This window comes from Polyodon spathula, chromosome 19 (assembly GCF_017654505.1).
Source record: "Polyodon spathula isolate WHYD16114869_AA chromosome 19, ASM1765450v1, whole genome shotgun sequence".
In the NCBI taxonomy this organism is placed as follows: Eukaryota; Metazoa; Chordata; class Actinopteri; order Acipenseriformes; family Polyodontidae; genus Polyodon; species Polyodon spathula.
The window spans coordinates 16,408,158-16,430,013 of NC_054552.1; the positions used below are offsets into that span (position 1 = coordinate 16,408,158).

The 21,856-nt window shown below is 41.9% G+C and overlaps 1 protein-coding gene across 3 annotated transcripts in view; it reads right to left on the reverse strand.

Moving 5' to 3' along the window:
• The window catches only part of LOC121294275 (semaphorin-7A-like), a 42,391-nt gene extending 33,008 nt beyond the window's left edge, over positions 1 to 9,383 (reverse strand). For 2 of the 3 annotated variants that reach the window (XM_041217841.1, XM_041217839.1), the window contains exon 1: positions 9,229 to 9,383. Coding sequence is in view for 2 of the 3 variants with exons in the window: in XM_041217839.1 (XP_041073773.1) it covers positions 9,229 to 9,349 (121 nt within the window). In the remaining variant the exon portion in view is untranslated. Of the gene's footprint in view, positions 1 to 5,821; positions 5,888 to 9,228 lie in introns of those variants that run through there. The other variant, XM_041217840.1, reaches the window with a different exon arrangement.
• Positions 9,384 to 21,856: the final 12,473 nt, after the last annotated feature.

The following is a 21,856-nucleotide window of genomic DNA, read 5'->3' on the forward strand; positions in this document are numbered from 1 at the left end:
ATGTACTAAGTAACTACCATGGAAATACACAGTAATTAGAGACACAATGTAAAGTGCTATCCAGCAAACTTATCAGAAAACTCTTTACACAATGAACTCATTAAAACAGTAAAATAACTTATTTTTTGCTCCTATTTAATGAAATAAAAATGAAATATGAGTTAAATATGTAAACCCCTGTTTGGAGTTGCTTTACTGAATTCCTTGCCAGTTGAAATTCATTCTTGTCTCCACGTTAGATTTACACTGAACAAAAATATAAATGCAACATGTAAAGTGTTGGTCCCATGTTTCATGAGCTAAAATAAAAGATCCCAGAAATTTTCTAAACACACTAAAAGCTTATTTCTCTCAAATCTTGTGTACAAATTTGATTACATCCCTGTTAGCGAGCATTTCTCCTTTGCCAAGATAATCCATCCACCTGACAGGTGTGGCATATCAAAAAGCTAAATAAACAGCATGATCATTACACAGGTGCACCTTGAGCTGGGGACAATAAAAGGCCACTCAAAAATGTGCAGTTTTGTCAAACAACACAATGCCACAGATGTCTCAAGTTTTGAGGCAGCGTGCAACTGGCATGCTGACTGCAGGAATGTCCACCAGAGCTGTTGCCGGAGAATTGAATGTTCATTTCCCTACCATAAGCCGCCACCAATGTCTTTTTAGAGAATTTAGCAGAACGTCCAACCAGCCTCACAACCGCAGACCACGTGTGACCATGCCAGTCCAGGACCTCTACATCCGGCTTCTTCACCTGCGGGATTGTCTGAGACCAGCCACCCGGACAACTGATGAAACTCTGGGTTTGTACAACCAAAGAATTTTTTAACAAACTATCAGAAACCGCCTCAGGGAAGCTCATTTGCGTGCTCGTCGTCCTCACCAGGGTCTTGACCTGATTGCAGTTCGGCGTCATAACTGACTTCAGTGGGCAAATGCTTACCTTCGATGGCCACTGGCACGCTGGAGAAGTGTGCTTTCACGGATGAATCCCGGATTCAACTGTACCGGGCAGATGGCAGACAGCGTGTTTGGCATCGTGCGGGAGAGCGGTTTGCTGATGTCAACGTTGTGAACAGAGTTCCCCATGGTGGCGGTAGGGTTATGGTATGGGCAGGTATAAGCTATGGACAATGAGCACAATTGCATTTTATCGATGGCAATTTGAATGCACAGAGATACCGTGACGAGATCCTGAGGCCCATTGTCGTGCCATACATCCGCCGCCATCACCTCATGTTTCAGCATGATAATGCACGGCCCCATGTCGCAAGGATCTGTACACAATTCCTGGAAGCTGAAAATGTCCCAGTTCTTCCATGGCCTGCATACTCACCAGACATGTCACCCATTGAGCATGTTTGGGATTCTCTGGATTGACGTGTATGACAGCGTGTTCCAGTTCCCGCCAATATCTAGCAACTTGGCACAGCCATTGAAGAGGAGTGGGACAACATTCCACAGGTCACAATCAACAGCCTGATCAACTCCATGTGAAGGAGATGTGTTGCACTTCATGAGGCAAATGGTGGTCACACCAGATACTCACTGGGTTTCTGATCCATGCCCCTACCTTTTTTTTAAGGTATCTGTGACCAACAGATGCAAATCTGTATTACAAGTCATGTGAAATCCAGAGATTAGGGTCTAATGAATTTATTTCAGTTGACTGATTTCCTTATGAACTGTAATTCAATAAAATCTTTGAAATTGTTGTGTGTTGCGTTTATATTTTTGTTCAGTGTATAATTAGAACATAAGAACATAAGAACATAAGAAAGTTTACAAATGAGAGGAGGCCATTCGGCCCATCTTGCTCGTTTGGTTGTTAGTAGCTTATTGATCCCAGAATCTCATCAGCAGCTTCTAGAAGGATCACAGGGTGTCAGCTTCAACAACATTACTGGGGAGTTGATTCCAGACCCTCATAATTCTCTGTGTAAAAAATTGCCTCCTATTTTCTGTTCTTTATGCCCCTTTGTCTAATCTCCATTTGTGACCCCTGGTCCTTGTTTCTTTTTTCAGGCTGAAAAAGTACCTTGGTCGACACTGTCAATACCTTTTAGAATTCTGAATGCTGAATTAGGTCGCCACGTAGTCTTCTTTGTTCAAGACTGAACAGACTCAGTTCTTTTAGCCTGTCTGCAAATGACATGCTTTTTAAGCCCGGAATAATTCTGGTCGCTCTTCTTTGCACTCTTTCTAGAGCAGCAATATCTTTTTTATAGCGAGGTGACCAGAACTGCACACAATATTCAAGATGAGGTCTTACAAGTGCATTGTACAGTTTTAACATTACTTCCCTTGATTTAAATTCAACACTTTTCACAATGTGTCCGAGCATCTTGTTAGCCTTTTTTATAGCTTCCCCACTTTGTCTAGATGAAGACATTTCTGAGTCAACAAAAACTCCTAGGTCTTTTTCATAGATTCCTTCTCCAATTTCAGTATCTCCCATATGATATTTATAATGTACATTTTTATTTCCTGCGTGCAGTACCTTACACTTTTCTCTATTAAATGTCATTTGCCATGTGTCTGCCCAGTTCTGAATCTTGTCTAGATCATTTTGAATGACCTTTGCTGCTGCAACAGTGTTTGCCACTCCTCTTACTTTTGTGTCGTCTGCAAATTTAACAAGTTTGCTTACTATACCAGAATCTAAATCATTAATGTAGATTAGGAATAGCAGAGGACCTAATACTGATCCCTGTGGTACACCACTGGTTACCACACTCCATTCTGAGGTTTTTCCTCTAATCAGTACTTTCTGTTTTCTACATGTTAACCACTCCCTAATCCATGTACATGTGTTTCCTTGAATCCAACTGCGTTCAGTTTGAGAATTAATCTTTTGTGTGGGACTTTGTCAAAAGCTTTCTGGAAATCTAAATAAACCATGTCATATGCTTTGCAATTATCCATTATCGATGTTGCATCCTCAAAAAAATCAAGCAAGTTAGTTAGACACGATCTCCCTTTCCTAAAACCATGTTGACTGTCTCCCAGGACCCTGTTACCATATAGGTAATTTTCCATTTTGGATCTTATTATAGTTTCCATAAGTTTGCATATAATAGAAGTCAGGCTTACTGGTCTGTAGTTACCTGGTTCAGTTTTGTTTCCCTTTTTGTGGATCGGTATTACGTTTGCAATTTTCCAGTCTGTCGGTACCACCCCTGTGTCAAGAGACTGCTGCATGATCTTGGTTAGCGGTTTGTAAATTACTTCTTTCATTTCTTTGAGTACTACTGGGAGGATCTCATCTGGCCCAGGGGATTTGTTTATTTTAAGAGCTCCTAGTCCCTTTAACACTTCTGCCTCAGTTATGCTAAAGTTATTTAAAACTGGATAGGAACTGGATGACATGTGGAGCATGTTGTCAGTATCTTCCTTTGTAAAAACTTGTGAAAAGTAATCATTTAATATATTTGCTATTTTTTTTTCTTCATCTACGATTTTGCCATTTGTATCTCTTAAACATTTAATCTCCTCTTTGAATGTTCTCTTTCTGTTGTAATATTGGAAAAACATTTTGGAATTGGTTTTAGCTCCCTTAGCAATGTTCATTTCTATTTCTCTCTTGGCCTTTCTAACTTCCTTTTTGACTTGCGTTTGCAGTTCTGTGGACTCTTTCTGCGTACTTTCTTTTTAGTCCTTTTTTAATGCTGTGTAAAGTGCCTTTTTTCGCTGAATATTTTTTTTAAATTGATCTATTAAACCATTTTGGCAATTTAGTTTTACATTTAGATTTGTCTACTTTAGGGATGTAATTGTTTTGCGCCTCTAGTACTACATTTTTGAAGAACAACCATCCTTCTTCTGTGGGTGTTTTCTCTATTTTACTCCAATCTACTTCTGTTAGTCTCTGTTTCATACCTTCATAGTTTGCTTTTCTAAAATTGTAAACCTTAGCTTTAGTCATTACTTTTGGGGTTTTAAAAAACACTCAAATGAGACCATGTTGTGGTCTGAGTTTGCCTGTGTTTCTCTGACCTCTGTTTTAGTTATTCTGTCTTTGTTATTTGAAAAGACTAAATCAAGGCATGCCTCCCCTCTAGTGGGTGCCTTCACAAATTGTGTTAGGAAGCAGTCATTTGTCATTTCCACCATTTCAATTTCATCCTTCGTGCTACTCATCGGGTTTTCCCATTTTATTTGGGGGAAGTTGAAATCCCCCATTAGTATGGCTTCTCCTTTGCTACACACATTTCTAATGTCATTGTATAACAGATTATTTTGCTCACCGTCTGAATCTGGCGGTCTATAGCATGCTCCTATTATTATGCCCTTTGAATTTTTGTCCGTTATTCTGACCTATATTGATTCAGCTTTATTTTCTTTGTCCAGGTTTATCACCTGGGCTTCAAGACTGTTTCTTATGTATAGCGCTACCCCTCCTCCTCTTCTGTCCTGCCTGTCTTTCCTATACAGTGTATATCCACAAATATTATATTCGTCCCCATCACTCTCAGATAACCACGTTTCTGTAACACCTATCACATCATAGTTACCTGTTAGTGCAGTAGCTTCAAGTTCTAGAATTTTGTTTCTGATACTTCTAGCATTTAGATAAATACATTTAATGGTTGTCTTACCTGAGTTGTTGTTCTTGTTTTGATGCGGTCTCCCTTCTGTTTTTTTGTTGATTTTTACCCCCTTCTTTTCTAGTTTAAATGCTTCTGAACCTGCTCGAGGATCTTTTCTCCAAGTAGACTGGTTCCCTTTTTATTTAAATGCAGTCCATCCCGTCTATACAGATAGTCCTCGTTGTAGAATGTGGTCCAATGATCAAGACAGGTGAAGCCTTCCCGTGTGCACCACATCTTCAGCCATGCGTTTAGATTAATTATTTCCAGCTGTCCATATGGTCCTTTGCAAGGTTCCGGTAGTATACCAGAAAATACCACAGTTTTGGTTTTCTCTTTTAATAACACTATAGCAGGTTAGTAATGCAGGAGCCTTGAACGATTGGCTCTAAATATCATTTTCTTTTGTAAATGATGGCTGTCATAAAGTTATGCTGCTGTGAAAAAAAAAAACTTCATAAATATGCCTAAATATGTTGCAGTTAACACTGCAGTCTGGTGTTTTCATCTCAAGCACTCAACCCTTCCTTGAGATGGTGTTAGACGTAACACTTCAGTCTAATGTTTTCATCTCAAGCACTCAACCCTTCCTGAGCGGCAGGCAGGGGGCCTCTCTTCCTGGGAGAGAGGCCAGGTACTAAACAGCAGGCAGGGGGTAACAGTCTTCCGGGAGAGGCCAGGGACTGAACGGCAGGCAGGGGGTGTGTGGGTCAGAACTGAGGCGCGCATGCTTACAGGGCTGGGAGAAGAAGCTTTGCTGGTTCCTACTGATTTCTTTCATTTTCTTACTGGTTCTCTTAACTTCTCTAAAATGTTTGACCTTTTGAGTGCATTGTTTCATAATGCATGGACTCTTCCTCTTTAGTGATTTTCCCACACTGAGGTACTCCCTCAGGGGATGCTGTATGATTTTAGTTTCGGGCCTATTTAATTTTGTATGTGAGGAATATCCTGGTGTGTATTCCATTTTGTATTTATATTTGAGGAATGTATAATTTAGCACTGTATACTTTTGGTTAAGGAACCATGTTACATGACTGGAACTGGTCCAAAATAAATGACATGAGCTCATTTTATATAGTTACTCAAAGAGCTTGCTCAATTAGCAAATACAGTATGACTAAAGTGCTCTATTTTTTGTGTTTGAAACCAGAACACTGACATGAGGCATGCAATGTGTAGCACTTCCTATCAGGAAATCCCTCTGTTACACAATACAGACTCACTGTGACTGGATGAGAAGAGAGACCACGCCTCTGAACACTCATCAGTGAGTCTTGTCATGAGGTATGTGTGTGATCTGTAGACCCCTAGGTACTGAAACAAATGAGCAAATTAGGACTGGCATTAATTAGGCTATTGAGAATGACCCTGACAGGAATCGTTATGAATTCATGCAGTTTGAAAGTAAATGTACTTGTGTGTGTGTGTCTTATATATATATATATATATATATATATATATATATATATATATATATATATATACACACACACACACACACACACATCAATGTCTGATATATATGGATTGACTTGGAGCAGGCACATTGTTAGTAAGCTCAGCGGGGTCCTGATACTTACTTTTGTAATACATGTAGCCTAACATTCATTTTAACCAAAACGTTATTAAAATTGTATATTTTTTAAATGAACAAATAATAAATAATTAATATATACCGGTATATTATTTTGAATGAGGCATTCCGTTGGACTACTAAGGGCCTTTCGCCTTTCCTCCTAATCTGTAATGAATAATAGGAGTGTTGCGTACAGTATTTGTGAACCGCTGCATAGCGTCAAAAAAAAAAAAAAAAAAAAAAACAAACAACAACAACAACAAAAACCTAAAGGTTGTAGTTAGGGGGCCACCTGACTCCAGATTTACTGGACGCTTTGAGACAGAATGGATTTTCGAAATTCCCCTGAATGTAATTGATGTGTAAATTCGAGTAAATTTGAAATCCCGTTTTGTCTAAAAGTGTCCAGTAAATCTGGAGTCAGAACACGCGCTCTGCAAGCTTGACGGAAACATCAAAAAACAAATGAAGAACAAAAATGAGCACTTGCATTATATTGATTTTACTTTATGTTAGAATTAATACATCGTCTATATGCGCAGTAAGTTCAGATTTAAGGTATCGGTAAATATATACATTTGGTATGGGTAGTGCACGAAGAGCAGTAAGAAATGCAAGTACAATATGAAGATGATGTTCAAGACATCTGGATGTGCGTTCTAAACAGTTCAAATCAAACTGAGCCTGTGCCGCATCACAAATGCATCTGTCTAAGTCAAGTAAATACTCTTATATCTGCATTTGACATGTTAGGAGCAATAATCAATTAAAGTAGAATCTTAAACAGAGTTTTAGTAGTTGAGAAAAGCACCTTTAGTTTTAATTACAATAACCAACCTTGATGCAGAAAAGGTTTCCTCTCTGCTGTCGACAATATAATGACCCTTTTTGAAGTCCATCATATATTATATATATATATATATATATATTATATATATATATATATATATATATATATATATAAAGCGGATTGATAATAATGTATGGATGGATATTTAACTGATTTGTATTAGTAAGACTGGGACAAGGAAAATCTTACGCTGCAGTCTAGAGGAGGACAACAGGATGGAAGGAACGTTCCCAGAGAAGAGCATTCTTTTATATAGGGGAAGTGGAGGAGGCATCGTGGTATTTCATGAAAGTCTATCGTGAGGTATTTTGCACGACTGTCGAGTTTATTGCTATGGGACTAATTAGGCCAATTAGCACGCACTTTACCAAATGTATTGCACTTAAGTCGCACACTTTTTTTGCCGTGCGCTTTTGGAACGAGCACAGTCATGCGTCATTTGTGTGTGACACATCTTGAATGCACTATAGTAGCGCGATTAAAACTTGCATGTAAACCCCGCCACAGTAACAGTGATCAATGCTTGACATGCATATGTTACGGTAAAAGTCTGAATCTGGTCAATCTTAAGTTTTACCAGTAAAAGTCAACATTTACCAAATAAGGTGGTAAATGTCAGAAATGATCAGGAAATAGATTGCCTTGCAGATATTTACTAGTTAATCTTATGATTTACCAAAGATTATTGGTAAATGCAGATATCTCATCAACTAATGTATTTATTCCTGCATTGTCAATTAACCAAATTATCATTAATGTCAAAGAATATATTTCTGCATACACATTTTCCATTAACAAAAAAACATTGATGTCAGAACAGTATATGTATTTCTGCATACAAATGTTCCATTAACAAAATAATCATGAATCATGAACTAGTTCAACATGGTACTGAACATGTAGAACAACCCACATTTTACCAAATTTGAGTATGAAACAATTGACAATGATGTTGAAGGATATTGAACTCCAAATAGCAGTAGTTTGATGAAAAATAACATGCTGTTAAATACAAATTCAATTATATATATTGAACTAAAGCGATTAGAAATACTCAGTCATTATCCAAAGCTACTTAGCCTTTCTTGAGATTTACCGATAAATGTCTGAAGTAAAGTTTTTCCATGTTTATTTCAGACATGTACAGCTTTACTTGTTAAATGCCAACTTCTACCAGTAAATCTTAAGATTTGCCAATATTCTGACTTTTACTAACACAAACATTTGTGATATTCAGAGACTCATTCACTATACTTATAGCCTTTGATTAAAATAATGGAATTGTTTTTTGTTAGTGCTATCTTTAACAATAAGCTACTGTATATGTGCTGTGAATGTCAGAGGGGTATTTGTTTAATTATATCAGGTTTTACTACCACACATGTTTTAATAACTTTACTACTTGGCATCTATTAAACCTATGAAAAGTATAGTTTCAGATTGTCAAGGACTCCCAGTATGCAGGTTCTATACGGTTATTAGGATTTCTATACTAATACTCTGTAGCCTGACAGTACATATTTATTGTGTGTGTTTTCAGATTTAGGACGCTGTTTAATTTCACTTTGTTATTTTAAACAAAAGGCTATCAGCGTAAAACAATACAATCTAATACTTGTATTGAATTATATGGCTGTTAAGAGACATAGAAGTCAAACTATAACCCCATCGTGATCAGATGTGCCCCTAATGTTATGGGGTTTATTGCCAATGAAGGGATTACTCTTAATGACCAGAGCTCCCAGTCACCCGTCACCAGAACCCCAGTTTCAGTTACTCAACTCATATATACAGCTCAGTGGACTTTATTTGTTAGAATTGTAAATTGCAGCAAAACATAATTTTAGCAAGTGTGCATGTGAGAATATAAGTGGTGATCTGGGTTTGTTTCTAATCTCAGGGAGCACATGCTGTCTTATTTACACAATCCTGGCAGACAAGATAATAAGCATGTCACTCGTTAGCATGGCAGTACATTCTAAAACAGAGCCAACTGTCCTATATGCAGTACACATCTCTGTCAGACAGCTGTAAAACATTATATGCATTAATAGTTTATATAAATTAATTTAATACCAAATTGCAGCAAGAAAATAAAGAGTAAATGACCAGGGACATGCCAGTAGATTCCATACTGTAGCAATACGACTATTAACTGAACTGCTGGACTCTACAGTATAACTGACTCTTCAGAACAGTCCTACCTGTTGCAGGGTGAATCACTCTTGGGGTGTATTTGCAGTCCAATGCGACCAGGGAGAGTAGGAACAAGCAAAGCAGTAATTCAGTCCTGATTGGAGAGCACATCTTAACCCCAGTTACCATGCTCCAGCACACGCTGCTGCTGCTGTCTGCTAACTCAATCAGTTGTGAAAGGAAGTGTGTAGTTCTGCTTCAGATGATAATGAAGAGAGGGAGGAGTAACTTCTGAGTAGACCCCGGAAGTGAGTTAATGCTCTCACATCATAGACTTGAGTTCATGGAATTATCAGAGAGCATGCAAGCATATCTTTTGGTCAGTAGCATATTGTGAAGATGGGGGTGGCTTACAATGACTGAAAATGAGCACTCAACACACAGCACTCAGCAGGGGACAGGCAGAGGCAACGCAAACTAAAAAGTTAGAAATTCTAGTGAGAGAGTTTGTTTTAAATTATAGTACCTGGTTTGGTCCTGTGTTTTATTTAACCACTCTATTATTTGTACCAGTGTAATGAACTATAAACTAAAATCTAAGAAATTGTAACATTAATTCTCACTTAATATAACCTGTTATTTACAGGTAATTTTCAAGGCTCTACATGAGAACTTTATAATGCCTTCATGATGCCAGATTGATTTCAGCCCAGAACAATAGGTTTATATAGTGCACCTATCAGTGGCAAAAGCCTGGTTTCCAAACAAACTAATTATCTCACTCTCTTTAAGGTGCACACTGCGATTATCGCCCTTTAGTAAATACAGTGTGAATAAATCTCATCTCATTATTCAGAGCAGGGTGTCTCATTTAAATACATTATCTTGCATTACCATACAAATGTTCATTCTGATTGCCATAGTGTGGAATAATAAAATCAGTGTGCGCCATAATATACCTCAGTTTTCCACGATAATGAATAAAATTGCAGTAGTAAATACAGAAATCATGAACGTGCTGCACACTAATTGCAATTATGGTGCACCAGAATGTTTAGTGCCCTTTTGTAAATGAGGCCCACTGTCTGCTACACATGTTTGTGAAACCAGTTAAGTGAAATACCTTTGGGGTATGTTGGACACAGAGACCCCAGTTTTGGCACAGCAGGTGTAGAAAATGGAGCAGGATAAACTGCGCTTTATGCAGACACTGCGTTCATCATGCTGTAATTACAGTGAAACTTGCAAAATAACAAAGGCCTATCTGTGGACTGACATGATGTAATTCCATTTAACACATTTCCTGGAGAGTCAGGATGGTTGACACAGAGGATGTGCTCCTCACAGAGAAGGTATGTCTACCTGAGGAGTGGCCTTGTCCCAGTGAAGTGTGTCACTGCCATTATGAAATGCTGTCCCAATTGCTCCTGTGACTAATATTGAAAATGACAATAAATAAAATACAGTGAGTCGTGTCAGGTTTTCTGAAAACCCCACTAAGGAGTGTCTCACCTGAATGTTTCTATTTGAGACTGGGAAGGACCGGAGTACAAGCCTAGTTTCTTACACTACAAGAGCTGGTCTCATATCGGAGCCAATGCAGTCCCTTCTTTCACTCCTGGTGGTCCCACCCCCCACCCTTGCTTTCCCACACTGGCTCACACACAGAAGAGCATTTGAAACTTAAAAATATGCTATTATTTTGTGAATCCTATTTAGACGCAAATTTCGTCATTGTCCTTTTAACTTTACTTCGCTGACTTTAATCTTTGTAATATGTCCGCATATAAAAAGTATGTAAAAGTGTTTAGTATCTACGGCAATGTTCATGTGTAGTTGATTCATATTAGGCTTAATATCAACGTTTGATTGGTATAAAATGTTTACTTGTAAACCTGTACAGAATTATACAATGTAAAGTGTTAAGAAAAATATGTTACAGTAACTATAATAACATAACTGGCTACATAATATGCTAATTGAGCATTTAGCAGTCTATGTATTACTGAGCATGTTGCAGTCTATGCATTACTGAGCGTGTTGCAGTCTATGCATTACTGAGCGTGTTGCAGTCTATGCATTACTGAGCGTGTTGCAGTCTATGCATTACTGAGCGTGTTGCAGTCTATGCATTACTGAGCGTGTTGCAGTCTATGCATTACTGAGCATGTTGCAGTCTATGCATTGCTACTGATCACAATGTGTGCATCCACTCCCTGGCTTGCACTGTGTGAAGGCCTGGAAAAGCCCGCAAACATTGGTAGTATATGTAGAGACTCAAACATTGGTAGTATATGTAGATAAATAAAATGTTTATTCTTGTAAGTAATCACACCTGACGAGCAGACAAATTGAGCACTAATACCCAGATAGTTTGCCTGTAACATTTTAATCATTTTATATAAACACTCTACCTATGGACTATTGTATATTTTCTAAAAAAATTTGTCTTCCGGGTAAGCAGTAGATTGGTGGCATGACATGTTATAGCCCACTAAATCGATTGGTGGCATGGAGTCTTAAAGCCACTCAACAAATTGATGGTATGGCGTGTTAAAGCCGCTCAAATTGATTAGTGGTATGACGTGCTACAGCCACTCAATAGATTGGTATGGCGTGTTACAGCCAACCTACATTGTCATGTGAACAGCGAGCATGCTAATGTTTATTACTAAAAATAAATATACACACACACAGTATCTATCTATATCTATATAGATAGATAGATAGATAGATAGATATATAGATAGATAGATAGATATACACTGAACAAATATATAAATGCCACATGCAACAATTTGATCTTACTGAGTTACAGTTCATATAAGGAAATCAGTCAATTTAAATAAATTCATTAGGCCCTAATCTATGGATGGATATGCATCTGTTGGTCACAGACACCTTAAAAAAAAGGTAGGGGCATGGATCAGAAAACCAGTGAGTATCTGGTGTAACCACCATTTACCTCATGCCGAGCGGCACATCTCCTTCATATAGAGTTGATCAGGCTGTTGATTGTGGCCTGTGGAATGTTGTCCCACTCCTCTTCAATGGCTGTGCGAAGTTGTTGGATATTGGCAGGAACTGGAACACGCTGTCGTACACGTCAATCCAGAGAATCCCAAACATGCTCAATGGCTGACATGTCTGGTGAGTATGCAGGCCATGAAAGAACTGGGACATTTTCAGCTTCCAGGAATTGTGTTCAGATCCTTGCGACATGGGGCCGTGCATTATCATGCTGAAACATGAGGCGATGGCGGCGGATGAATGGCACGACAATGGGCCTCAGGATCTCGTCACGGTATCTCTGTGCATTCAAATTGCCATCGATAAAATGCAATTGTGTTCGTTGTCCGTAGCTTATGCCTGCCCATACCATAACCCCAGTGCCACCATGGGACACTCTGTTCACAACGTTGATATCAGCAAACCGCTCTCCCACACGACGCCATCTGCCCGGTACAATTGAAACCGGGATTTATCCGTGAAGAGCACACAGTGTGCCAGTTTCCAGTGTGCCAGTGACCATCGAAGGTGAGCATTTGTCCACTGAAGTCGGTTATGCAGTCAGGTCAAGACCCTGGTGAGGATGCCGAGCACGCAGATGAGCTTCCCTGAGACGGTTTCTGACAGTTTGTGCAGAAATTCTTCCGTTGTGCAAACCTACAGTTTCATCAGCTGTTCGGGTGGCTGGTCTCAGACAATCCCATAGGTGAAGAAGCCAGGTGTGGAGGTCCTGGGCTGGCGTTGTTACATGTGGTCTGCGGTAGTGAGGCCAGTTCGATGTATTGCCAAATTCTCTAAAACGACATTGGAGGCGGCTTATGGTAGAGAAATGAACATTCAGTTCTCTGGCAACAGCTCTGGTGGACATTCCTCAAAACTTAAGACATCTGTGGCATTGTGTTGTGTGACAAAACTGCACATTTTAGAGTACCCTTTTATTGTCCCCAGCACAAGGTGCACCTATGTAATGACACCGTGTAACAATTTTTTTTTTTTTTGGTTCCTGGTTAGTAAGTGTTATTTCCTAATTGCTTATGCTTCAAAAGTATAGAAAATAGCCATTATTCCCCACAAACTTTGCTTTTGTGACCAGGACAGTGATATTTTGAAATTTACCTATTTTCCAGAACAGGTGGAGCTGAGGAGAGAAACCCATACTACCCTAACCAAAAAGACCTCAATGACTTGATTAGAGATCTTGGTCTCACCAAGTCCAATGCTGAGCTTTTGACATCTAGGCTCAAGCAATGGAACTTGTTGGATGAAAGTGTGCAAGTCGCAGATCAGAGAAAGCATCACCAACCTTTTTCCAGCTTCTTCACCCGTCAAGATGGGCTCTGCTTCTGCCACAATGTGACCAGTCTGTTCGAGGCAATCGGAATCGGTTGTAACCAGAATGAGTGGCCCCTCTTCATTGACAGCTCATCCAGGAGCCTCAACGTCGTGCTGCTCCATAATGGTAACAAGTACCCATCTCTTCCCCTGGCTCACTCGGTGCACCTCAAAGAGGATTACAACAGCATCAAGACCTTGGTGGACACCTTGAAGTATGATGAGTACGGCGGGGAGGTCATAGGAGACTTCAAAATGGTGGCATTCCTGATGGGTCTCCAAGGCGGTTTTCCGCCTGCTATCTTTGCCTTTGGGACAGCAGGGACACCAAGGCGCACTACCACAGGCGGGACTGGCCACAGCGGACCGAATTCTCTGTGGGGAGGAACAACGTCAAGTGGGAGCCACTGGTGGACCCCCGGAAGGTGCTGATGCCACCACTGCACATCAAATTGGGCCTTATGAAACAATTTGTCAGTGCTTTAGATAAGGAGTCGGCAGCCTTCAAGTACCTTCAAGACTTCTTCCCTAAGCTGTCTGAGGCAAAGGTCAAAGCCGGTGTCTTCACTGGACCACAGATAAAGAAGATCCTGGAGTGCAATGAATTCCCCAAGAAGCTCACTAGTAAGGAGAAAGCGGCTTGGAACAGCTTTGTCGTAGTGGTTCGGGGCTTCTCTCACTGTAACTTGCTTGTTTGTAATTTCTCTGCAAGAGAAACCAAAACTAAATCTTCTCATAGATAGTAAGCACATTGTTTATATTTGTACAGGAATTACAATTGAACTAAAAACAAAACAAGAACTTCAGACTGCTGTTCTGTAAGTAGTTTATTATGTACTACATTTAAAAAAAAAGTGCTTACTATGTGTGTACATTAGTTTGTAATTTACTTGCTAGACTGAGGCCCCCATGTCTTTTCAAGAGCGTTACAGGTACATAGTCAGTGTTGCACATTTGTTTACTGTGTGTTTTTTAGTAGGGGGGAGAAAAAAATACCTTAATGTTTCTTTATTGATAGCGGCGTTTATTTGAGGGCGGCCTCTATTATAAAGCTGATATATGACTGTGGCGTTAATACGAGGGCGTCTTTAATACGAGGGCAGCACCAAATTGAAGTAATACATTTAGTTTGCTGTTTGAACCTCTGGAGTTGCAGTACCCACCAAACCAAACCAGACAACCCTGCTGTGCCTTTCATGTGCCTATCCCAGTGATAGGAGACCAGACTTTACCTGCCCCCTCTGAATAAGCTCATGTTCATATCCCTTCTATCTGCAAAGGCAGGTCTGTTTGTACATTTTGCAATGAGGTTTGTGAGTCAGTCAGTGAGTCTGTTGAAATGTCAGGAGTTTCTTCCTGAATATACACCCCTTGCTTCAGGAGTAATTGAGTACCACTGTGTTTCTTTGAATGGACTTGTATTTGCAGATTTATTGTAACATTTCTTATGAGCAGTGCTTGAAATGCCTCTATCTCCCTGTCCAGCTCTCTCTCTCTCTCTCTCTCTCTCTCTCTCTCTCTCTCTCTCTCTCTCTCTCTCTCTCTCTCTCTCTCTCTCTCTCTCTCTCTCTCTCTCTCTCTCTCTCTCCAGATCATCCCATCTAATCAGTATTGCGTGTAATCACAACTTGACCTGGACCATTCCCCCGCTCTGTTTTGCAATACACTCAGGGAGTTGCAGTTGTTTTGTAATGCACTCTGGGAGTTGCAGTCTTTGCTCTGCTGTAACTTAAACCTTGCCATTGCTGCTGGGACAACAAAGTAACAACTAGAAAGTCACATAATTGCAGCTGACAGTTTGGAAAAGGAAACAGGCAAATGGTCAGTGATAAGCGCCAAAGTGCTACTCAAATGTTTTAAATTCAGATGTGGTGGGACTCGAATATGTGAAATTGAGAAGTGGCGGTACTCCATACCATTGAGTACCGCCCCATTTCAAGCACTGCTTATGAGGCTTATGAGCATTTTTGTTCTAAATATTATTATTATTATCAAGGCATACAGCCTTAACAGATCATCAAACCTTTCACTTGTCATTCTAAAATACCTAAAACATCTCTCACTGTCACTGTAGCAGGGGGAGATCTGTGCTGACTCTGCTGGCATCTACATAGTGCTGCAGGAAGAGGGCAGCAGTCGTCCAATAACCGTCTGTGAGTCATGGCAGTGACACAGGAGTTTGGAAAGGGTGTGTGTGGACTTTCCCTCTTTCTGAATGGCTGGGAGGCGGGTCTTGGGGAGATTGTTAGCCCTATAAGATAATGCTGTACTGTTTCCTCAGGTCTGCTCTTTTTGATGCATTGTATGTGCGGAAGCGCTGGTCGAGGAACGAGAACCAGCTGGGAGAAAGACACCAACCCACAAGCTAGACATTGACAGTGGGGAACCCTTGAGCAGACCCCTGAAATATTGTTTAGAGCAGGCAGGGAGCCGCTATTGTACGTTGGTGATCCGGGTCGTACGGGTAGTGGCGACCTGGATAACGCTGCCAAGTGCAGCACCTTTTATTTGTAGTTTTATTACTGTTTTATTTTCCTTTTTCCTTTCGCCTTCTGTTTTCATCATTATTTTGAGCACCTGCAAGTGCACCCGCAGTTAATTGATTTACCAGCTTTGGTGTTCCCTTGGTGCTGTCTATCATCGTTGATAGACAGCTCAGGGGCAACAGTGCCCTCTGTGGATAAAAGAGTGTATTTGCAGAAAATAAAACTGGGCACCGTTGTGGTGTTTCAAGTACATCGGTTCTGTCTTCCATGTCAATGAATTACCCACCACCCTTCCACACGTGCTGTTAGGAAGTGGGATTCACTGGCATTGCCCATAAAAGCAGTGCACCCACAGAACCAGTACAAAGACCTCACCACCAAAAGAAGCCGTGGATGCCAGACAGCCACCCGCAGCTCCAGACCACCAACTGCAAAGACCCACTAAAATGACGGCTGAGGATCGACCTGAAACCTATTTGAAGGTGTTTGAGGCCATGGCGACCTCGGCCGGGTGGTCCCAAGCAAAGTGGGCTAGCTACTTGTTGCCACAGCTCACCGGAGAGGCTCAAGCAGCGGCGAGGACTCTGTCCCCGGAGCGCATGCTGGATTGCCCCATGCTGAAGGCAGCCATCCTTAATCTTGTGGGGGCCACACCGGAGGGCTACTGGAAGGAATTTGGGAGGAGCAGTTTGCGGCAGGGGAGCACCCCCGAGCCATTGCCCACCGCCTAAAGGATTACGCAATGGGCTGGCTGAACCCGGATGCGGTCACCAAAGCCAGGTTTGTGGAGCTAATTGTGGTGGAGCGGTTTCTGGAGTGTGTCACCCTGGGACCTCGGCTGTGGGTCCAGCGACAGGCACCTGATACTCTGGACCGGGAGGTCGAGTTGGCAGAACAGTACCAGGCAGTGGAGCCAACCCCTGCGAGACTGCCTAGAAGGAGAGTGGCTACTGGATCATCCCTCATATGGACCCGGAGAGGGCAAAGGGACTGGGGGGAAGGGGTAGTCAGAGATTTGGTCGGGGGTGGGGGGGGGGGTGTCGACAGGAGCTCCTGGCTCAGGATCTGGGGCAGGGTGGGGCTACCCACGGGCTGCTGCAGTGTCGGACCGAGGTCTCCCGCGGCCACCTTATTGGCGAGCCCCTTTTATGGCTCCAGTTTTTCTAACTTTTGCCAAAGTCTCGGGGTGAGAAACAAGCCCACCGAGGTGTTGGATGTGCAGGGAGGTGGGCCACCTCACCCGGGATTGCCTCGTGATGGAGTGTGACTTTGGCCGACCAGGTAGGCGCGTTCAATTACCTCAGTCACTTCAGCATACAGATGTTGTTTTTCCTGTGACAGTGGATGGTACAAAAACCCAGGTTCTCCTGGATTCAGGGTGTGGTCAGTCTCTAGTACAGGAGAGCCTAATCTCACCGGGGCATAAACATATATTGGGACAGGTGCATATTAAATGTATTCATGGGGATGTACACTCCTAGCCCAAGATCAGTGTGAATATGACTATTTGCCAGCAGGTGACACAGGTGCAGGTAGGATTATGTCCTCAATTGCCAGTACCGGTAGTTCTGGGACGGGACTGTGAGCAGTTTAAAGATTGGTTGGCTGTCCTGACAGCCCTGTCCTCCTTATTGGCTAAGAAAGAGGAAGTAATTGGAAAGATTTTTCCCTTTCTTGATCCAGAATGGTTTTGTCATAAATTTAAACCCCGTAAAACTAAATAGGGGCGTTGGGTCACTAAGAATGAGGGCTTGCAATGGAGGGGGGTCTGAGAAGTTTCAGGTGGGGGCGGTTGGTGAAGAGTCTGGGGGGGAGGCCGTGGAGCCAGCGCAGGGGTCTGGCTCGGCTGCCTCTGATCGGGATCTACCTGACCCCAAGCTGGAAGCCATGGGAGCTGATTTGTTAGCTCGCTCCCATGACTTCCACCTCGAGCAAGGGCGTGATGACATGCTGGGCAGGCTCTTTGACCAAGCAGCTGTGGGTAATGGTCGGGTGGTCGAGCCCAGACGCGCCACCACGTTCCCTCACTTCAAAATTAATCGAGACCTGTACCGTGTTGATAAATTACCCCAGACCGGGGAAGTGCGCATCTGTTGCTCATCCTCAGCCCTTTAAGGAGGATTTGTTGCAGCTGGCTCATGCTATTCCCCTATTTGGTCATTTAGGAAGGGATAAAACTAAAGCAAAGCTTGTGTCACGGTTCTTCTGGATGGGGCTGGATGGCGACGTCAAGTGGTTTTGTGATCATTGTGGGGAATGTCAGAAGGCCAGCCCTAGAGCCATTCCACGGGTCCATTCCAGAAAAGGGTCGGTACAGATTGCGGAGAATCTGACACCAGCACAGAAATGTCAGGCTCACGGTCTGGTGGCGGAGTTTCCTGACGTGTTTTCTGGGCAAAACTGGGCACCGTTGTGGTGTTTCAAGTACATCTGTTCTGTCTCCCATGTCAGTGAATTACCCACCACCCTTCCACAGGCACATACCCGCATCTCCCTAAATAATGTTTGAAATCATCCCTTTTGTGTTCTCTGCTGGATGATGTCACATTTGATTTTTTTTTAATCTTCTTGTATAAGGGGTACTGTGGCGAGGTGCCCCTTATGAATATTTATAATGCGCTATTATGATTATTATTTGCATTATTAATGTTTCCATTAAATAAATATTACTGTGTTTCATTTTTGTAAATGGTACCTGGTTCTAATGTATTGCAATCGTTTATTATGTCTCCATGACAGGAGGGAGAAGCCCCACTGCTGTCTCCACGGAGGGAGGGAGAAGCCCCATTGCTGTCTCCATGGTGGGGGGGAGAAGCCCCGCCGCTGTCTCCACGGTAGGAGGGAGAAGCCCCTCCGCTGTCTCCACGGCAGGAGGGAGAAGCCTCGCCGCTGTTTCCACAGAGGGAGGGAGAAGCCCCGCCACTGTCTCCATGGCAGGAGGGAGAAGCCCCACCGCTGTCTCAGAGCAGGAGGGAGACTACCTGCTACTCCTGCCTCCACCAGCAGAGCAAAATGACCTGCTACCTCCATGACCATTGTAGGTGCTGCTGCGGGGAGTGGGGTGAAAGCCAGATGTCCAGCATCTGGCACGGGTCAGGCTGGAGCTGCCATTGCCTCCCGAGGGTCCGCATGTGTCTTCGCCTCCCAAGGGTCGGCACCTACTGTCTCCTCCTGAGGGTCCCATGCTGCTGTCGCCTTCGGAGGGACTTCTCCTGCCCTGTCCTGCACCACCTAAAGCTGCTGAGTCTGCAACCCTTAGGCTCCTGGGGCTGCATGTCCTATGGAGGCCTACTCACCAGCGCCGCTTCGTCTGGGCTCGCCAGAGCGGCTTCGCCTGGGCTCGCCAGATCGGCTTCACCTGGGGTAACCAGTACCGCTTCGTCTGGGCTCGCCAGATCGGCTTTGCCTGGGGTAACCAGTACCGCTTTGTCTGGGCTCGCCAGCTCTGCTTCGCCTGGGGTAACCAGTACCGCTTCGTCTGGGCTCACCAGCTTGGCCATGTGTGGGGTGCTCCACTCCCTTATGAATATGTGTATAAAGGTGTGCTGTTTTGATTATTTTTTGCATTATTATTGTTTCCAATAAATATTACTTTGTTTCATTTTTGTAAGTATTGCAATTGTTTATTCTTTTTAATTGTGTATTGTGGCAAGGATGGGGTTAATTCTTCATTCATAAAATGTAGAATGTAGCTGGAGCCTTAATGAGGTCATTTGATTGATGTGTAGTTAAGGCTCCAGCCACTGTATAAAAGAACTAACTCTGGACTCATTAAGGGGGTGGTTGGGGAAGGATGCACAGAGACAGAACACCAAACAGACGATTGCTACTAGTTTTGTGAAGTTTTTACAAAGTACTCATTTGGTTAGAGTTGTTGTATTTTGTTTTGTGAACCTTTTGTTTCGGCCCGCGTGCCCTTTTGTTTTGTGTTTTCAAGAGTGTTTTGTTTTGTTTGAAAAGTCTTTTGTTTTTATTTAAACATACTGCTGCAGAGTTATGTGTACTCCTGCCTGGTCTTGTCACACACCACACATCCCATCCTGCCACAGGTATAGACTCAGCACATTATTTAAATCTAAATTAATCCAATTTCGCGAATGCAGTTTGTATTTAAAAGAAAGCCTCTAAGTTAGCAAACTTCTGTTCTCCGATGCATTTGTTCTTCTGTTTTTTCAGAAAACAGCTCACTCACAATTATTTTTATGTTTTAGCTTCCACCCATTTACATGCTTGCTCGCTCAGCTTTGTTTGGGATGCCGGAGGATGCATGGTAAGGCGTTATTGTCTCGCTCCGCAAGTCAACCGAGACCTAATATCTGAATTTCACCTTTTCACCACCTGGTTGACTCTTCTCCTGGTAAAACAGACAGCATTCACGTTCTCTACTATAGAGGACTTTATGGCTTTGTGGCAGGACGACTTTAGTGGTGACATATAACAGACTAGGAGTCAGTCAGGTACTTGCAGGGTTGAAAGCGCTGGTGCACACGTATTTATTTAAACACACAAAAAAAAAACTAAACAAAACACTGCTCACAGAGCAAAATAAGTAATAAAACAAAATCAAATCTCGACACAAACTGACACAAACAAGTACCGTGCTGTTGCTTCTAGCACGTGTAGCAATTTATTATTTTCGTTTTTACATTCCGTTTCGTTTTCACTTGCAATTTCAATTTCAATTTTGCCGTCTCTCTCGTTCTTCCTTCCAAAACAACCACACCGATCAGAAGATGCTGCAGGTTTTTATACATGCAACCATATACAGATTAATAAATTAATCACCTGGAGATGGTCATATTCTGTTTTTGATATCTGCATGGTCGACAGCAACTGTTAATTAATTCACTGCCTATCATGCATTCTCACGACGAGCTGCTACCATCTCCTCTGCCAGACCACACCCAACCCAAACAATAATACAACAAAACCACACCTTCAAATCACTCAATACATCTTTACAAACCACTCATTAAATACACCTAGGGTTACCACCTGTCGGATATGGACAGTATGGGAATTGGCATCTGTGTTCGGGTGGCAGGAATTATTAAGCCCAGGCGCCCTAATGTCAGGTTTTAAGTGAAAAGCATAAGAAACACATTTTGGAGTGGAATTTATTTTGGTTTTATTGACAGTTTGGATTGGATCACAATGTGTCAGATGTCAGAGTGAATATGAGAATTGCAATGTGATGAATCCAATTTGCTTAAAAAAATTAAAAGCAGACCGGACATTTCTATCAATGGATTTAGGAAATCTGGAATTTATGATGCAATCAAAACTCCAGGGCTTTGTAAACTGCGTCTGCTACTGTGGCACCTGCAGGATTGTTCTTTTTCAGGTTAAGCAGTTTTATATTTTATTTTTTTACAAGCAGGTAATTAAGTAGCAGACAAAAATGTTTATGCCAGACTTGTTAGAAAGTCCGTAACAATGGTGCAAATTTTCTTTGGATTGTCATTGTCGATACTACTATTAAGAGAAACAGCATGCAGTTATCGCAAAGTTCCTTAAAATAAATTAGTTCTGCATCACATAAAAAAGCTGATTTTGCCAGTGCTTGCTAGTCTATTAACCAGTTTTAAATTTAAAGTGTTTTAGTTTTAGCTTTATTGTTAAATTTCACACGTGGCAATACTCTCCTACAATTACTACATGATACTGTGATAATTCCACTCTGTTATGTAGTGAACCATGGCTATGTCTTAAAATTGAGAGTTAGCAAATGCCTATTTTTAAAGTGTACTGCAGTTGGTAATCCTTTCCAATTACTGGAATCTTAAAATTTAAGTGTCTGTGGCAATGTTGCCTCGCCTCTGAGTGTATTTCTGTGTTTTATGTTGTATGTAGTGTGTTAATGTTGGTG